General features: G+C 36.8%; 1 protein-coding gene across 1 annotated transcript in view; it reads right to left on the reverse strand.

Annotated features, from left to right (window-relative positions):
* Positions 1-10,188: 10,188 nt before the first annotated feature.
* The window catches only part of CPLANE1 (ciliogenesis and planar polarity effector complex subunit 1), a 49,280-nt gene continuing 40,821 nt past the window's right edge, over positions 10,189-18,647 (reverse strand). The window contains exons 44-51 of the mRNA XM_088534393.1: positions 17,369-17,571; positions 16,291-16,456; positions 14,615-14,673; positions 14,034-14,198; positions 12,742-12,839; positions 12,306-12,389; positions 10,749-10,921; positions 10,189-10,414 (exon numbers count right to left, since the gene is read on the reverse strand). Coding sequence (XP_088390519.1) covers positions 10,274-10,414; positions 10,749-10,921; positions 12,306-12,389; positions 12,742-12,839; positions 14,034-14,198; positions 14,615-14,673; positions 16,291-16,456; positions 17,369-17,571 — 1,089 coding nt within the window. The 3' untranslated portion in view covers positions 10,189-10,273. The remainder of the gene's footprint in view (positions 10,415-10,748; positions 10,922-12,305; positions 12,390-12,741; positions 12,840-14,033; positions 14,199-14,614; positions 14,674-16,290; positions 16,457-17,368; positions 17,572-18,647) is intronic.

Raw genomic sequence — 18,647 nt, forward strand, 5'->3', positions numbered from 1 at the left:
CTTGTCTGTTTCCATTTGAATTTCTTATTGTAAAGATCTGTTTAAATCCATTTATATTATTTTGCAGTCTTTTATGTAAAATTTACTATATCAGTGGTTTTCAAAACAAGACATAAAATATTGTTTATACAGTTTGTATAGGCTGACTTCTGAATAATTGGTATCTTTTTATTTTTATCCCTTAAAGGGTGTAAACACAAGTTAACTCCAGGGTTTTATTGTATCCTGCAATATTTAGTATTAACTATATGATTTAGCACTGTGCCAAACACATTTTCAAGAGTACATTTTGATATAAAAGAAACTATAGTTTATTCCTTGTATGCTTCAATTTCTTTCTAATGCTGTCCAAATGGTAATTTATGATAGCTTAAATTTTGGGAAAGCTGAATGACTATTCTGCTTGGGCTCACCAGCCATGGATGAATTTCTCTGGGTTAATGTATAGAGGTTTGTGTCAAAAGGAAATAACTACCAGTATCTGAGGAGTGAATGGGTATGAATCTGGGTAATTAATGCTACATTCCTTCACAAATGAATTTTTTAAAAAATGTTTGTATATTAGACTATTTTTTTTACTAATTGAAAGATGTTTTCACATTTTATACATTGAAAAAATGCTGGTGAAAGCTTTTGGAAGCATCTGCTTCAGTCGTGTTGCCACAAGCCTTTCATGAGCAGTTCTTTCTAGATAATAACAAAAGAAACAGAACAGAAGAAATCTAAAACAGCTATACTTTTTAGGGGAGTATTAAACCCTGTTGTGTTTTCAAATGTATTTATCTAAAACAGGTGTTCCTCAATAAGCAAATCTTTCTTTCTATTATGTTTATTTTCTTTTACAAATTTAATTTATGGTAGGATGCTGTTTTTATGAAAGTAGCTTGCAGAATTCTAATACGTTATCTGATTTGTGAGGAATAGTAACAGTATTCCAAAATATTCTCATGTACAGAAAAAAAAACATTAAACTGAAATGATTAATAACTCCTCAGAATCTAGTTAGTAATTGCTCCTATGTAAAACGCCTTTTTGCTGTTTGACCACTGGAATTTTTCTGAACAGAAGTATTTTCCCTCCTTTTTTTCTTTACTGGTGATGTTGCTTTCTGCATTGTACAAAAGGCCCCATGTGGGGCCAAAATGGAGACTGGAAAGGCAGGAATAAACAGAGGAAGCAGAGATCATCCCTGCACCTCTGGGAGATGCAGGGTCTGCTGTAGCAAACAGGGAAATACTGTGTGTCTGAGGAGCTGGTTTAGAGTGGGAATTTCGTAGGTTGAGCATAGGGGGATTATGACATGTCATGTGTTAGTAGTAAAAAGCATTGGAGATGTTTAATAAGGGAAAAGTGAGTTTTTCATTGGTCTGTTAGCCGTTTCTGATGCTATTTATATTGAAGCATCAAATTTTTAATAGGTAATGCAAACATTTCCTTAGTCATAAACAAAAGTGTTTTCATGGTCATGTGGCTTTCCCAATAGCAAAGAGTTTTAATTCAGTTTGTTTTGGAATTTACTAGAATAAAATATCAGGAAAACAATACAATTAAAGTGCAAAAAAAGTCTAAACTTGTCTTAGTTGAGCGATTTGGACTATTACTGTATTGTGTGTTATGCCAAAGGGCTATTGGCTATAAGATAATATAGACTTAGAAAAATGATTATATAATTGAAAAATATTCTCACGAGTTAGAGATTAATCTGGGCTTCCTGTGGGCTCTGTATCCCAAGGGTTTCTGATTCCCAGGTGTGCGGGGGCTGCCCGAGGCTGCGCTCGTGCCCCGGGCCCCTCTGAGAGGCAGCCCAGGGTTTCCCACTGTAACCGCAGGGCTGGCGGCGGCGGATGCCCAGGGAAGTCTGCCTGGTTTTAGATAAAACAGGAACAAAACAAACCTGCTGCAGTGCAGTAAATGATACTGTAGCAGAATTTTACTCCATTCTTTCGGCATAGCTTTGTAGTATTTTTTTCACTGCCTGGCTATAGATTTTTACATACATAACTATAATGCCTATTTTTATTATTATTATTTTTTTTTACTCTTTTGGAATATGCGTTCTGTACATTAAATCTTACATAGGAAAGGGATATTGTCAAGCTTTTAAAATTAACATTAGCCATATTGTACTTTTTAAGAAAACACAGATGATTCCACAGTCTAAATGAGAATGAGATGATTATTTTTAATCTTCCACTTCAGTACTGTAAAATTGCAGAATAATTTTAAACTATTTTCATGATCTGCAGCTGTAAAAGATCACAATAGTTTTCTGTCAAGACTTTTAATTACAAATAAGTATTTTTTTAAATGAGTCAGTAATGCTCTTTTATATTTTTGAGGTTCCCTATTGTGCTTTATTAACTACTCTGACGTGTATAAAATTAGATGTGGGCAATATTCAGCTTAAATATTTTAGTGAGGTGTGGCTGTTAAAAAGCTATTTAAATTTTTGAAGTTTAAGTTGAACTTTAGCATTTGTTTTGATGTTGTAATGTCGCAAATGAGAATATTGTTAATGTAGAGTAATTGGGTTGTGCTAAACATCAGCTGGAACACAAAATACATTGTAGCTCTGAAGAAACTGCTGAGAGTATTTGCAGCTCGTGATCCCCAAAAAGTTTGTAATTGAGGCTGACTCAGCTGGTGCTAGTTACGGAGCAGGATGTTCTTCTAAATGCAGATATTAATATTCCCTATTAATGAGCATATCAATTTAATTGATCCTTGCTGTAAAGCTTGCACTTGCGTTTTAGCTCAGAGCCCATACCTGGATTCTTGGAGCTGAATCCAAACAAATACCTAGGGCTTTTTGTCTTTTTTTTTCTTCTTTTTTTTTTTTTGTGTGTGTGTACCCACCACTCCTAAATCTCATAGACTAAAAAGAGAGCTCAAGGTGTTATATTCTAATTTGGTTCCACTCAGTGAAGAGTCACGCTGTAATCACACAGGCATCTCCATATCCCTCAGAGAAACTGTCATCTATCTTTAAAGTACTGAGTTGTAATGGGTGAGTTTTTAATGTAAGTAGCGAGTTTTTAGTTTTCATGGTTCCTTGACTAAATATTAAAGTGTTATTGTTATATAAAATAAATGCATAGTATTTTCATATTTCATTTATTTAAAACATATGCTTGAGGAGCTCAGTGCGGACCCTTCCCAAGCGGACCTTGCAAGTGCCTATCCTGGGAGGCAGGAGCGCTGGTGCTGGTGCCGTCGGCTCCACGCGGCTCCTGCGAGCCCCGAGCGGCCGCTCCGAGGGCGCCTCCCAGGCTCTGGGCACCCATCAGGTTGTTATACACAAAATTCGTGCTATTTCTACTGCGCTCGCCTACTTCTGGCCTTCCCTTTATAGGAAACCCTTCCTTTCCAACATGTCAGGAACAGTTTTCACCAGGTTTCATGTCACTGCATCTGTGGCTTGCAGAGCCTGAGCTGTGATGGAGCCTTCTCCTTTTCAAAGCCCATGGGCTTTACAGGAGTCTTGAAAGTGGAAGGAAATAGAGTTTTTAGTGTCACCAAGAGAACCTGAACTCCTTAGCCTGTCTCGGAGGGGGAAAGAGGGCGGAGGAGGTTGGGGGATTTCACTGCGAGGGGGAACATCCTTAGTTTGGGCAACCAGCTTCCATTAGTGCATGTGGCAAGGCAGTCCAGAAGAGCTGCAGAAGGACGTTCCAGTTACCGCATTGTCCCAGTCACACTTTGTGACTCAGTGGCAAGTATTTTTCAGTATTTGGGTGACTATTGAAATAAATATTTTGATTTTGAAAGAGATTTTCTCTGTAACCATACTTTGCAAAGCTCTGTTGAAAGGCTCTTATTTTTGTTCTAAAAAGAAGTATCCTGGTTTTACTTTGTTCCTAAGAGGCTGTAACAGTGATTTACTTGATTATTACTATTTTTTTTTCCTTCTGTGACTGACTACCAAACAAGGTTACTACTTAGCTATTTTTAACGTAGTCTCTGTATTTTTGTGTGTGTAAACACACACACAGATAGTGGTGGGAAGGGGGCCAGTCAGCTCATTCTGGGCAGCCAGTCAGCTGCCCTCTCTTCTTTCTCTTCCCCTAAAGCAGTTTCTGAGTTTGTTTTACCTGCTCCTCATTTGAAAGAGTCCATCCCATTATAGTACCCTACAAAAATTAACCCAGGATATTGGAAGCATCCCGTCTGTCAGTTCATTTGCTTTGAGAACTTCAGTTCATTTGCTTTAAGAAATTCTATAAGGGACCTTTTGTTTCTTTCTAATCTTACCTTCACTAGCACAAGCTCCTGACTTGCAAGAGTCTTGTTTGCCTTTTGCTTTATTTGTGCAGTTTTCTTGATGGGGTTTATGCTTCTATGTAAATTATATGACCTGAACTGCACTTACATTCCTATATGCCAGGAACACCTGTGTAGTTGAGGAACTCGGTGTCTTCCTGCTCAGCCTGCCTGAGCTCCGTGTGGTGATGGCTTTTCAGTTCATCCCTGAGCACAGCCCGTGCGATGCCTTCCTGCAGAGCTGGACAGTGCTGCGCTGGCTCCACACAAATCCACAGCTGGCACTCAGGTAACACCAAGTTCTGTGTGATCTGATCACTGCTCATCACTACTTGCTAAACAGAATGACTGGCTGGGGAAGAAAGTAACAGCCGTTACGCATTCTATAGTTTTTATTAGTTATAATTATCTAATATAACTAATATAACTATAATTATTAGTTTGGACCACTCAGCAGCAAGTTGGAAAACTTTTTTCTTAACCAATCGTTAATTTTAAATAGAGAGTTTTTCAAATCAGCATTTGTGGTAATTGGTTATACATGTGCCCAGTTGTCAACAGATTGTTGGCATACATGTGCCAGATCTGAGGAAAGACAGAAAAAGTTTGTACCTTAAAAAATGTGTTCCTCCAAAAGGTCTGTCAGTTACTTTCTCAACATATCTACTGCATTTTAAAACCAAACAACTGCAAAGAATGGGGAAGGTTATTTCCTCATTAATTGAAAGGCACTTTTCCACCAGAATTGATTGGGGCAGAAATTGTCACCAAGTCTGTGTTCAGCCTTCCTTCAGTCACCCCTACCAAATCCAGTTCGTTTCCAGGTTGAGAAATGTGGGGGGTGGTGGTGGTGGTGGTGGTTTAGTTCAGGAACCTTCCTCCTGAGACCCCGAGCTGATGCCTCCTGCTAATAAATACTTCTTTTTCATACAGAATCTTAAACTGTAGTGCAGACTTCAGTTTATGTACATGTTACAGTGCAAATACAATTCCTTGGTTGTTTTGAAAGCTGTGTAAGAATCTTATACAGTGGATTGTCCTATGCTTAAATGTCCTTTTTTCCATCTTCAAAAGACAGGAGCATGGTTTTGAGGAGCCACCAAGCATAGAATGTACTTATCTTTCCTTGTATCCTCCCCATAAATGGCATCTACTTCTCTTTCTTTGCTGAGGTGTTATTTTTAGAAATAATGTATATTATCAGAAATAATAGCCCCATATACTTTAGACTGTTTTACCTCAAATGTCTTGACATCTCTTCAGTAGCTTCTCAGTTAAATGTCTCTGATGGAGACACAGACTTCTGAAGTGTAAAATACGAAGATGCACATCTAGAGATAATTGATGGCAGGTAAGTACCATTTTCTTTGTTCTGACTTCCTTAATTAAAGAATTAATTAAGAAGAATATAAGCCTCCCTTATATTAAAGAAGAAGGATTGTTTAAGTAGCTTTTCATTTATGTAGCGTTGTCTTTTATTTCCCGGGAGAGGTATGGAGTATGTATGCGTGTGTATTTTATTTTGTTTTTTCGGCGTTCTGGAAAGTACTGACTGAAGCTACCAAAGACTAAGATAATAGAATGGGTGAAAATAAAGTAGAAAATATTAAAATATATTATTTCAAACTTAAATTTAGACCCCAAAGGATGGATCTCAAAAATATTACTGTGCCTTAGGAAATTAAATTTTTTGTGCCACTTCAGAATTTCTAAAATATTATCCCACTAGAATCTTAACTGTGTTCTTGTTAAAATTGTTTTTATTCAATTTCTCTTTTTGCTAATAAGCTCTTCTACATATAATATTACTAGGAGATTGTACATAATTTATTTCCTAAATTTTCCACCTCTGAGTTTCAGTATATGTTTTCGTAACTATTTGATACATTTCCTCTTATCCGGTTGATCTCTTTCATAAATTATTTGGCTTGTGTTCAGTACTGTTTGGTTAATAATCAGACATATAAGTCTGAAATTTTCCCATGAAAACAGGACTGTATGCCAGTATCAATTGATCCTTTTCCTTTCTGTGCATCTCTATCCAGCATACTCGGAAAAATGAAGATTTGATCTCTTACAGCGGATACGACTCTATGTCCCTAATAGATTTTGACCTCCCCTTGCTTCCAGAAGAGGAGAGGGGGAACATCAACATTTTTGGGAAAAAAATGTTACTTCAACCAATTCGCAAAAGGTGATTTATGGATAATTAATTTTAATATAGAGAATGTCATTTGTGTGTTGTTTGCTCCAAAGACAATGTAATGGAATACAGTATCTATTTTTCTTGAACTTGTTTTGACCTGATCCAGGTGAAATCATCACTCACTGTGGTCTCCCTGTTATGGTTTCAGAGGAAGAAGCAGTAAAGGCTACAACCTCTCTGTAGGCACTAGAACTGCCTTCTGTGGCTTCACATGAGGAACAGGAAACGTTGGCCTTCCCTCAGCCTGCTGTGTCCTTGTTGGCTTGGAATCTGTTGGACTGATCTCCCTTATGCAGACAGCTACCCTGAGTTGATTTTTTTTTTTATTTTAGGCAATTCTGAATTGCCTTTTTTGTCAGCACAATGCTACATAAGGTGGTTGAGCCTTGCTTCTCCAAGCATCCAACCCTTCACACAAACTTCACACCCTTCAAACCCTGCACACATTTAATTGCTGCTTCGAGATGGTGAACATTCCCAACTGAATGTGAGAAATACCAATACTGTCTTTTATCTACAGCGTTTTCACCTATGAGGGGTGAGAGACTATCAACTGACACTTGGTTGAGGGAGGGGGCAGCGGGGAGTTGCTGGGCAAGAAATTGCTATCTATCTTGTGGGTATTAAATACGGGGGTTTTGTTTGTTTGTTATGCTTATTTTTAATCTTTAAGATAACTTACTTACTTAAGAGGAGGAGACTAATGTCCTGGCATTCCTTAGGGACACAAGCAGCTGATTTCATAAGCTAGTGGATGTTTGCCATTGTAAGATGACTTTGAAGAAAGTAAAATGAAAACCAAGGGAAACAGTAAGCCAAAGCCCAAACTAACTGCATTAAACCATCTCACCTGAGAGCCGACCCAGTGGGTAGAAGTCTGGTCAAACACTGTGTGTGTGTTGGGGCACTGCCTAGAGTACCTTGAACCAGAGACAACTTTGTTCAAGGGAGGTTTTTTTTCCAAACCATGGCCAGCTTTTCAGGAACTTTCAATTTATGGCCTTTCTTTCTAACAATGTGATCCTGAAACAACTGTTGAATTGCTGAAACTTTTTACATTGAGCTGATGAAAGAAAAAATTATTGTTTATTTTCTTGAGGCAGCAGTACCTTTCATTACTTGGAAAGGTCAACTTCCCTTCCCTTTGAAAACAAACAAACAAAAAAAAAAACCACTTCTCTTTGCAGCAACATAAATTGGCAAGGCAACACAGTTTCCAAAACATCAAATCTATGATTATTTAACAATAAATTTTAGAAGAGGGCTCACCTGGGACTTGGACCATGCCGCTCGTGGATCATGCCACGAGTTTAGGAGTTGGACTCAAAGTTTTAGACTTACTAACGTGGGTTTTTTGGAGTTGTCTTTAGAGAGTGGCAGTGTAGAGGGAAAGAGACTGCCTATGCTCTGCTCAGCAAAATGCTATGTTTCATCTCTGGTCTTAAAAGGGGGCATCAAAGAGTAAGAGAAAGCACGACAGAACTTTTCTTCGGTCTGTGGGAGCAGCAGGGTGAGGCGGTATTTCCTGATGATCCTGGTCATACACTGTCAATCAAGAGCACTTTTTCATACTGCTGTGACTCTATAGAGGAGCTTTGCCCAGGCACTTGCTTCCATGTCTTATGCAGAGCAGAAATTTTGAATGTCACAGCTGGGAAGTCTTTTCACCTGCTTTTCTACCTTTGTTTTAGTGATTTGCAGTGCTGTGAATAAGAGGTTAGAGAAAGTTTTTTCTCCCCTGTAAGAGGAATTGCTCATAGACTTTTGTTTCCTTTCAGCACTTGGAGATATTTGGCTTGAAGAAAGTCACGTTATTCCACCCTTAATTATTTATTTACTTTTTACAATACTTACTTCCATTTTAGACCCAAGTGCTGCATCACTCCAGGCACTAAAGTATGTATTAACAAATAAGACACATGAAGATAAATTATAAAGGTCCTGCAAACATCAACATCCTCTTTATAAATAGAATCCTTATGCCTTATTTCTACATTTTTCTCCTTAACTTATCTGAACCTTTTTGTCACCAGATAGTTACTGACAAGATCTGTGAATTCTTTACAACTAACTTCAGCAGTGCAAAGCACTTTCTAGGACAGCAAGTACACTCTTGGTAACTTACATAAGTAAGTCACCTGCTATGGATCCTACCACATTTTTTATCTCCACTCTTATTTGGTGAGTGGTTTTTTATATATATATACATATAAGTGTGTATATATATAAAATATGTTTATATGCTTGCCCAGCACAATACATGCATTAACATTTAATGACTGTAATGCTGCAGTTAGCATAAGAAGCAAATGGGTCAGATGCTGGTCTGATACAGTTTTCCCTTCTGCCATCATTGCTTGTGTATTTCATGAGCCTTTTAGGAGACAGTTAATGAGAAACCGTCTTGTTTCTGACTTTCCCCTCTTCCTTTTCTCAGATGCCTCCGATCCTAAAGGGTTTTTCACACTTTGCTTAACTAGAATTTTCCAGATTTTTTGCTCAAAGAACAAAAGGTACTTACTGATGCCATCTTTGCTGGCATTCTGGAGAAAGGTACATAAAGCCTGTGAGTAGAAGTCACATTTGAAAGCTTTGGCCTGGCTCTTTGAAAGCACTTGGTCTTTTCATTTGGAGATGCTCATTGCTAGCACGGGTTCAGTCTTGCTCTCCGGCCACTCCTGTGGGACAATCTCATGCAGCTCTAACATGAGCTAAAATACACGGCCATTTTTGACCTCCAAATATATAGAAACTGGATATGCTACTCTGGTATGTCTGCAATCCTGTTAAAGGCTTTCTCTGAAAGATATTTCAGGGTGTTTGTCAAGAAGTTTTCTGAAAAGGACAAAAATTAATTTGGTAACTATTAGAGTACCGATTGCCAGCAATTAACCATATGAACTTAACACACTTTCATCAAAAACTCAATTTTCTTCACTATAAGAACAAAAAGAACTGCTGCTAGGAAAGTGTCACCTGGGTCTGTTAAGGTTACTACTCATAGCTGGTGGCCACTGAACACAGAACATATTTTTTAAAATACCTGGGAGCTGCCAGAACTCTGTCCAGAAAATAGTATATTATATGGAAGCATAGCAAGTATTTTCTTTACTACAAGTACTTAATCCTTAGTGTCTGATTTTCCTGACTAGATTCTGTATTTATTTTATTGCTGCTTGCCTGTTTATACTTCTTCCAACCTTCAACTGTCAAAATGTTTTTAACTTCTCTGAATTGTTATACAAGAAAGTTGGATTTAAAATATTAGAGAAGTGACACGTATACAGTAATAGTAGAATTCAGCAATAACAATGCTGTGTGTATGTAAACATTTTACAGCAAAAATAATAAACTTATTTTTATTAAATCAGTTTATCACAACTGTTCAGTTACAAAATTTACTTCAAAAAAGATGTTACATGTTAAATAGGTAAAATAGTTGTGTAGTGCTCTTAAAAGAGAACAAAACTATGCATATGAGAGAGGCAAAGTAGCTGACAGAGGTTCTTGTTTGCAACCATGGTACAAATGCTTATAAACAAGCATTTACCACCTATACTTAGTTACTGATGAGCTGAAATCAAACCACATGTTAAAAAACATACCTTTGTATAACATGTTAAAAAACAATGTTAAAAAACATTGTAGTTTTATCCAGGTAAGTGTGAATAGAAAGACATTCTGTGCTGCTTATTATGATAACCCGTAAAAGTTCAATCCACTTTAGACAGGACAATGATTATCAAAAATAACAAAATTAAGCACTGGCAATTGCTTTGAAAATGCACAGTGGTACAGAAATTCTGTTCACTTGTCGTCCACATCTGCTACCATAGCCTCAATTGCATTCCAATCCAGTTTGCTGAGGATACTTCCTGTGCTTTCAGAAACACCATCGGTATCATTGACGTCGAGGGGAGAGAAGCTAACAGGAGGAAGTGCAGAAGCCTATTGGAAGAAGAGAAGAGGAGCTGAATCATAGTGCAGGTATGTGCAGCCAGTAGAAATGTTCATGCTCTTTCCAAACATGTCCTAGTAAACATATATCTGCTCATTTTGCACGAAATTAAAGTTATATGCTTCTTTACACTCTCCCAACAGTGTTTGTTGCCTCAGCAAACATCTGACTATAGAGTTAGAAAAAAGAGGCATTTGAGAGGCCCATAAGAATTACACCACAATTTCCCCCTGCATCTATCCCACCCATTCACTTTAAAACACAGCATAAATTAACACAGGATGAGTGCTACATGATGTTCATTCCTTGACTAATTAATCTTACCTGAAACAAGGAGTCAGGAGTATCATGAAGTATTCTTTGGATTTCATCAGGCACACTCCAAGGACTTACTACATCTCGTTCAGTCTCATGATCAAGATCTTCAGTCTGCACTGCAGTAGCAACAGGTAAAAGCTTTTGTTTTGGTGTTCTGCTGGTTCTGTTCTCAGCAATTGCTAGAGAAAACAAGTCAATCATAACACTGTAACATTTCTGGCAGCTTTATTGTTCTAAAAGTCTTGAAACTTCCCAAGAACAAAAGAGCAAGGTCCTAAAGATTGAAGCTGAGTATAAATTACTGATGTCAGCATGCCCTCTTACATTGATGAAGAGTATGACTGGAAAATGCTGCAGGTCCCTTTCTAAATGGTTTTCTCAGGGTGGGATAGAAAGTGAAAAGGGACCCTGCAAGGTGCCAACAGCATCCAGCTCCTGTAACGCAGATATATCCAAAAGGGAGTTACATCAGGAGTAATTCTGATCGAGGAATAAAACTACATAAATTTTGGATTCCAAACACCACGTGGTTCTTGGAAGCTTTGGAACTTCAGTGAACCCCTTAGCAATCATGGTTTACTCTGGAGAAACACAGTCATGTGAAATCAGATATAAATTAACCTATATTTTTTAAGATTAGTCTAAAAAAGAATGTGTGGAAAGGAGGAGGAAAACAGTCATCCACATGTGTAGAGGTAAGTGATTCAGGAAAAAATCTGTATAGGACCACTGCTTCTCTCCCTTTCTTGTGCTGCCAACTTAAATTCCTTTAGCTAGCCAAACAGCATCGCTATTATGCCACTATTAGGATAATTCTGCTGCAAGGGAGTATGGAATCAATCTATCTCCATTATTTCCTAAATTTACGATTGATTATTCCTGAAATCTTTTTCTATCTGATTCAAATGTTCTATTTTTATAATCAAGTCCTACATCTGTTTCAATCTGAATTCCAAATGGATTAAAAAGAAACATTTTAAACTCTTCTTTACTTTTCAGAGTAAACTCTTCTGTGGATCCAGACCTACACATATAGTAAACAAGGCTCAGTAAAATTATTATTATTTTTTTTTAGCCAAATCCCATCATATATTCTTCCACTTTAAGATTATGACAAACAGTATCTTAACCTAATACTGTACAGATTGATAATGAAGTGCCTACTTTTAAAGAGGTTGGAAAGTAAGTAGCGCAGAAAGGTAAGGAAGAGGCAAACTAACACCTCTTTTCCTACCAACTCCCTCTGTGGTCTTTATTTGAAAAAGAAAGTCAAGTCCTCTTTGCCTTACGACTTTGTAACAACTGTTTCAGGGACACATGAAATATCACGCGTTTGTTTCAGCCATCTGACTAAAAATCAGAGCTGATTAGAATATTTCACAAGTTTCCAATGAAAAGAATTTTCTTAAAAGGGAAAAAATACATATTTTTTTCTAAACTAATACTGTATCTTAAACCTGTGTTGCAGAATTCCTACCCAGCCTGTGTCATGAAATGAGATCTGTGTCCTATTCTTCCACTACCTTCTATAGCTGAACATATCACTATGTCTTTATAACTTACAGTATCTAGAATTAACAGGCCAGTTTGCTGAGTGTCTCATTCTTCCTCTAGAAGTACTCTTCTGTAACAACATAGTAGTACTGCCTAGAAAGGGGGAAAAAAAAAAAAAAAGAAGGACTTCTATCAATATATGCAGTAGATACAAATCTACTCAAAAGATAATTCAAAAGTTTCATTTATAAATGTACTTCCTGGATTATACAGTACTCCTGCTATGGCAAAATAAGGTATTTTGGACTTAAGAAAGAGATAACATAAGTCTCATTATTTGAAAGGCCAACAACACCACAGTTCTGTCATCCTCATGGCAGCACACTGCCTTGATTGAGAGTCTGATTATCTACATAGACGTTAAAATGCCTCCCTCTCAAAGTCTTAGTAGTAATTCAGAAAAGTTCTTCACTATGTGTATTCATTAAGGAAGTTTTCTTCTTACCCCTGGGTGCTGCTAAACCAAGAGCTCTTGTTTCACCAAAGCTGGGTTTGGCAGCAATCCTACTCTTTTCTGACAGAACGTGACTTTTGGGACGCCTTCTACAAGAAGAAAAATAAAACACAACAAAAAAACTTATTTACCCCAATCTTCCTCCCATATCATTCATCCCACAACTTGTAACTGGCAAGGCTTATTCAAGATCAAGACTGCCACAAAAATCTTCTACAGCTCATAGCTCAGCATCAGCATGACCCAGTGCTTGTGGGACTAATAAGCCCCACCAGAATCAGAAGCAGTAGGGATGACAGTGCAGATGCAGGCACTGTTTTTATAAAGAACCAGTTTAGTTCCAAGAAAAATTATTAGTTGGAAGTTACTATCACTCACTCCTAATGTGGCTTTCTGAGTGAAAGTCTTTAGCACTTCTGATTCTGACATGGATAATTTTGGCCTAAGAGGCAACTACCCTTGGACATCAGCAGCTCTGTGGAACACCGTATCCAGCTGAACGATTTGTCCTCCAGCTTTGCTATTAAAAAGAGAGATGCACAGATATCTGCTGGAAGTTACAGGACTATCTGAAGTGACCACTCTTTTTTATTATTCTGGGTGACAAAATTGTCTGTAGAAGAAACAGAACACTGCAATAACACTCAGATTATATATACTGCAATATTAAGTTTATTAAAAGGAATTTAGATCCCAATTGGTATTTCTCAAATACCATCATCTCCCCAAAAGGCTGTAAGTGCAAACACAAGAAGAAGAAAAATCCTAAATAATGAAAAACTGAGGAATACTTCTTAAATTGGAAAGGAGAGAACAAGTCTCCTAGGTTTTGTTGAAAACTAATTTATGTTGTCTGCATGTATAAGCAGTAGTATGATTACTTCAAAAGCATTTTTTTTTGGTGGTTACAAGATGGTAATAAAATCATGAACAACAATCATTAACATTATTGGTTGCATTTCAGGTTGTCCCTGTTTGTCACTGAGTGGAGTGGATTAGGACGCTGATAACAGCTCCAACTAGAGCTGGCTGATTCTGTGGTCCAGGAGGCAAATCACCAGCATTTTTAAGACTCCTTCCATGATCCTGCTCCAGTAGCTGTAAGAATTCGTGCAGGAATTTAAGACTTTTCTCTGATCCAGACCCTTCTGTAAAGTGACTTCTTGATTCTGCTATAATACAAAGGCTCAAACTAATCCTAAAATACATGGCCTTGTGATCAAATCTGAAGTGTGGTAAAGAGACCACTACATCAAAGCAGAGTTAATGCTTAAAGTTGTTACCTGTTAGTAGATGCAATATGCTGTTTTCTGTACTCTTGAGGTGATCTTGTCTTGGATGATGGTCTGCATTCGTTTTCAGGTAACAACACTGTTTCAGATAACATTTCATTCATCAGGGAAAGGGCCTGCGATACTCTCAGACTGTGATGCTCAGATAAGAGGGCTCTGTGGAGAAAGTAAGCGTGATATTACATAGCAGTTCATGTTATCACCACTTTAACTAGAACTGGCTTGTATGTTCTTTAGTCTTTTCTGCAAGGTTATTTGCGAGCTCAAACAGAAAGAAAATCTTTTGCAATTCAAGAAAGCATATACTATCTCTGTTAAAATGATTAGCAAAAGCCTAAAGCATTTATTAACAATGGTTTTGACAGAATGAAAGAGTTGATGTCTAAAAAAAATACATTTGGATAATGAAGAACACAAAGAATGAAAAATGTTCACACTTTTCCTAAATAGAAATCAAACATGAATTGTTCATATATGGAATTTCACAATTGAAATAGTTAAAAACAGCTTTTTCTTAACACTAGAAGACTGGCATTTAACTAACAATGCAAGTTACATTTATGGCAACTTACTTGTCTTTTTCTTCTTTCTTCTTCTGGATCAATTTAATTTCCTTTGAGGTAAGACAATGCTGTATAAGATAGTATAACACTCATTAATCTATCTGTATTGTAACCCTATTCCTATCCCCTGTTCACAATGCAAGATCTATTCAGTTTGAAGTTACTATTTAAGATGTTCTTCAGCTAACACTAACAACAATGTGAAATCATGCAGTCCTACCAGAAGATTCAGTAAAGATTGTCTCTATAAACTCCCAAGTTTTCAAAATATACTGAAAGCCTCCAGTGCCTTTTATAACTAGTGAGTTTAAAATACTATTATCCTCAGAGATGTAATCACTGTCAAACCTAAGGTTTCACACTTCCTCACAGTCAGCTTCCTAAAAGTCAGTGTATTTTCCTAACAGTAATTAGTGTTTTTTTTGTTTGTTTTGTTTTTTTTTGTTGTTGTTTTTTAAGAAAAGGAACACTGTACTTTTAACTTTTTCGCTATTTCACAGTTGGATTTTTAAGGCTATTTTTTAAATTGAGATCAATTTGAGATTCCCTCCATCTATTTATTTCAGGAGCAAATGCTATAACAAAAGCAGGTAGTATATATTGATAAGTTGGCAGCATAAGAAGTCAGAGAGCGGGTAAGCAAGTGATTCAGGATAAATGTGTATTTAATGCTACACATGTGTAAAAAAGCAATTTCAGAAATCTCTGAAAGATTATTTAAAACAAGGGAGAAGGAAACATATGAGACTCATGGTTTCTAAAACTGAATACCGTTCAGTGCCAAAAAACTTTTTCATGTTATGTTTGCTACTTGGGACAGAATTTACAGAACACACTGTGTTCTGTCTCATCTCTTGTAAACTCAGACATTCTTTAGACTCATTAGTGTCTCTTCAGGTCTTGAGGATGTCTGGGTGACATATCAGGGTGAAACAGTAATTTCCTGATATGTAACAGATTAGGGAATAATTTCTGAACTGCTTTTGAAATTTTTTTCCCCTTGTAGTTATTATCAGCACAATGTAGAAGCAATGTATTAGACCATCAATGTGCTTTCAGGAATTAAAAAACTAATAATTCTAGAAGGAAAGACATTATATTCTGAGTCTGTGTTGAAGCCAGTCTTTAGCATCTATCTCAAGTTTCTGGACATAGTCTTAGGCTTCTGCTGACCCTCTGTAATTGCATACACATCTGTATATATGAATGACAATGCTGGCTGCCTCAGTATCCTATCACTGTCGTAAAGGATGTTGGCACCTTAACCGGGCTTTTAAAATTCATTCCATTTTATTTTTGGGAAAAGAGGAAACAAAGACTAAACACTTCTCTAGAACTCCTGTAGTTCCCATCAGTCTACATCAAAATAAATCTTTTTTTTGAGAACATGACAGGTCCAGGGCAGGGATTATTCTTGGCTCTGCATCAGCAGACAAGTCATGACTGTCATGGTTATTGCAGCCTGGCAAAAACACTGTGGTATCTTTGCTTACTGATCACTTCTGACACGTCAGACACATTAGGGACACATTAGGGCCAGTCCCTAGAAAGTTTCTAAAAAAAGTTTTGAAAAAAAAATATTAATGTAGGAAAAAGAATCGCTAAGAGTTTTTATCAACCTAAACTGAGCCATCAATACTCGCATAATTGACAACTGCTATTTTACAAGATACCAGTACTCTTACCCCACTTTTTCTTATATTAAATGGATTGTGTTCTTTCTGCCTTTGCTCATCCAGTTTCTTCATATATTCCCTCATTCTTTCCTTCCGCTTTCTTTTCATCCAGACTCGTATCTCTTTCTTCTCCTTTTCTGTTCTTTGATGACGCCCAGCAGCTCCTGAATTGTGGCTCCTGAGAGGAAATGTAAATGAGATATAAGTGTCCTTTAAACTGTAAATGCTGCCAATTCTACACAATATGCTGAAAACACTAAAATTGCTTAAAATTCTGTAAAAAGTAACTTATAAAAATCCAGGTATACAAGTAATTTCCAAGATATTCCCTAAAGCTTTTATTCTTTTTGTAATTTACAGTCAAATAATGGAACCAAAGCTTCTAATAGAAATTGTATTTTTTGCATGTTAATTGGCACATTAAAAAATGAAAGTCATACTGATATAATCTTTGAATACTAAGATCTAATGGATGGGGTATGGATCTAATAAAATAAACAAACAAACAAGAGACCAGAGAGCTATTATCATCTTTTCTATTCCCTCAGGTCCCTCAATCTATGAATTTCTTCAAAACATTAATTATATAAGGATTCAAAGTTTAAAAACACTCCGTTTTAAGAACTCTTCTATTTAAGCTGTAAACTAAAACATTCCTCATATGCTACAGAAAGTTCTGTTAATAAAGAGTTTCTACAGCTGATCTGCCACTGACAGCACATTTCTATTCCGCCAGGCCGAACTGTTTTAAGATCAATTTCCCTTGGCAGAGCTGAATCTGCTGTATGTGTAGATTTGTGCTCCAGCTTATGCCTGGTAGAAGAAGGATTGGGATCAAGCAAGCAAGCAAGTCGGAAGGAAATAACTTTAAAGTTAATATGAAAAACGAAAAAAAAAAACCCAAACACAGCAGCAGTTAGCACTTTTTACAGTAATGGCCAGTAAAACTGGCATTTCTAATACTGGTCTCATTGACTCAACTTGTTTACATTATGTATTAACAGGGTTTAAGCTGTGAGTAGAAAAAAAAAAAAAACAGTTAAAATTATTTAACCAATACATAATAAAAACAGACATGTTACCTTACCTACAGATTTTCTTAGTCTGTGTTTTTCTAAAGCCCAGCTCTGTTGGAGAGATAGCACCTTCTACTATAAGATCATTAATGATGTCAGAAACACCACTAAGGCCACTGAGTTGCAGGGAGTCTTCTAAAGATCTTAAAGGGAGGGAAAGGGGAGAGGAAAATGTTAACAATATAAAGCAGAATATGTTTTGAAGAACAACAAGCTAAAATTCTTCCTTTTATACTCAAAATTTGAATACTTACATTGTTTTGCCAAAATCCTTTCACGTTCCCCCCAACCTTTCACTGAGTTACTATGCACAGAACAGTACATTAAGGGAGGGTATAGGTCCACTGCTTTTAAAAAGCTACCAGTCATCACTTTAGCTTCACATTCATGTTGTAGATATAAGCAAACACTGTCACTTTCCTGTGTGAGTGAGATCTGCCTCACGTGCCTCACCTGCCTCTCTGCGTGCAAAGAGGTGTGAATTCTGCATCAGGGAACGTGGCCCCAGGCCAAGCTGGACTAACGGAGGAGCACTGGGGTGTCTGAACATGAGGAGCCCAGACTGCAGCCCAGAAGGCTGGGAAGCATCCCCAGGACTTGTACTGCTACACGTGCCGAGTTGAAGCCGTGGGACAACTTTTCCTTCAAGCACTCTGACTCAACAGAATGCTTTGGATCAACAAATTTAACACACAAACATACACTACAGAATGACTATCTAAATTTGGCCAATAAAAAGGCTTCTTTTGTTTGAAAACTAATGCTTGAACTTTTATTTAAGTGACAGTGACAAAACACATACCTATGAGTTAATTTTCCACATATGTGTAAGCCTGAAAGAGGAAGAGACACTGTTAATAAAAACCTTATATTTCTAATCAAGTTAACAATAATATATTAGACATCTTGTGTGATAAAAAGTTCTTATTTAGAGAGGCAACTATAAATGTGGTAATATTTATATAATTTATCTAGGTAGTTAGCATGTTATTTGAGTTTCACTGCTGCTATATGCATATATATGAACTATGCTGGAAATGTGACTGTCAATGTGTATTTGCATGGATATATACAGGTTTCATTTATATTAGAAGTATGAAAGCAAGTAATATTGGAAACATACCTATAAAATACAATAACCTACATTTTTAAACATAAGAAATACATTGCTTCCACATTACTACAATTGTCTTCATAATTGCAAATGCGTATTAATTTGCAAAAACAGACCTTATAAAATAATGTTTTATGACACAGCTGCTCGTTGCCATATAATGATATAAAACAACT

The sequence above is a fragment of the Tinamus guttatus genome, unplaced genomic scaffold (genome assembly GCF_059628265.1).
Source record: "Tinamus guttatus ecotype Peru unplaced genomic scaffold, ASM5962826v1 Tinamus_guttatus_pri_ptg000549l, whole genome shotgun sequence".
Lineage (NCBI taxonomy): Eukaryota > Metazoa > Chordata > Aves > Tinamiformes > Tinamidae > Tinamus > Tinamus guttatus.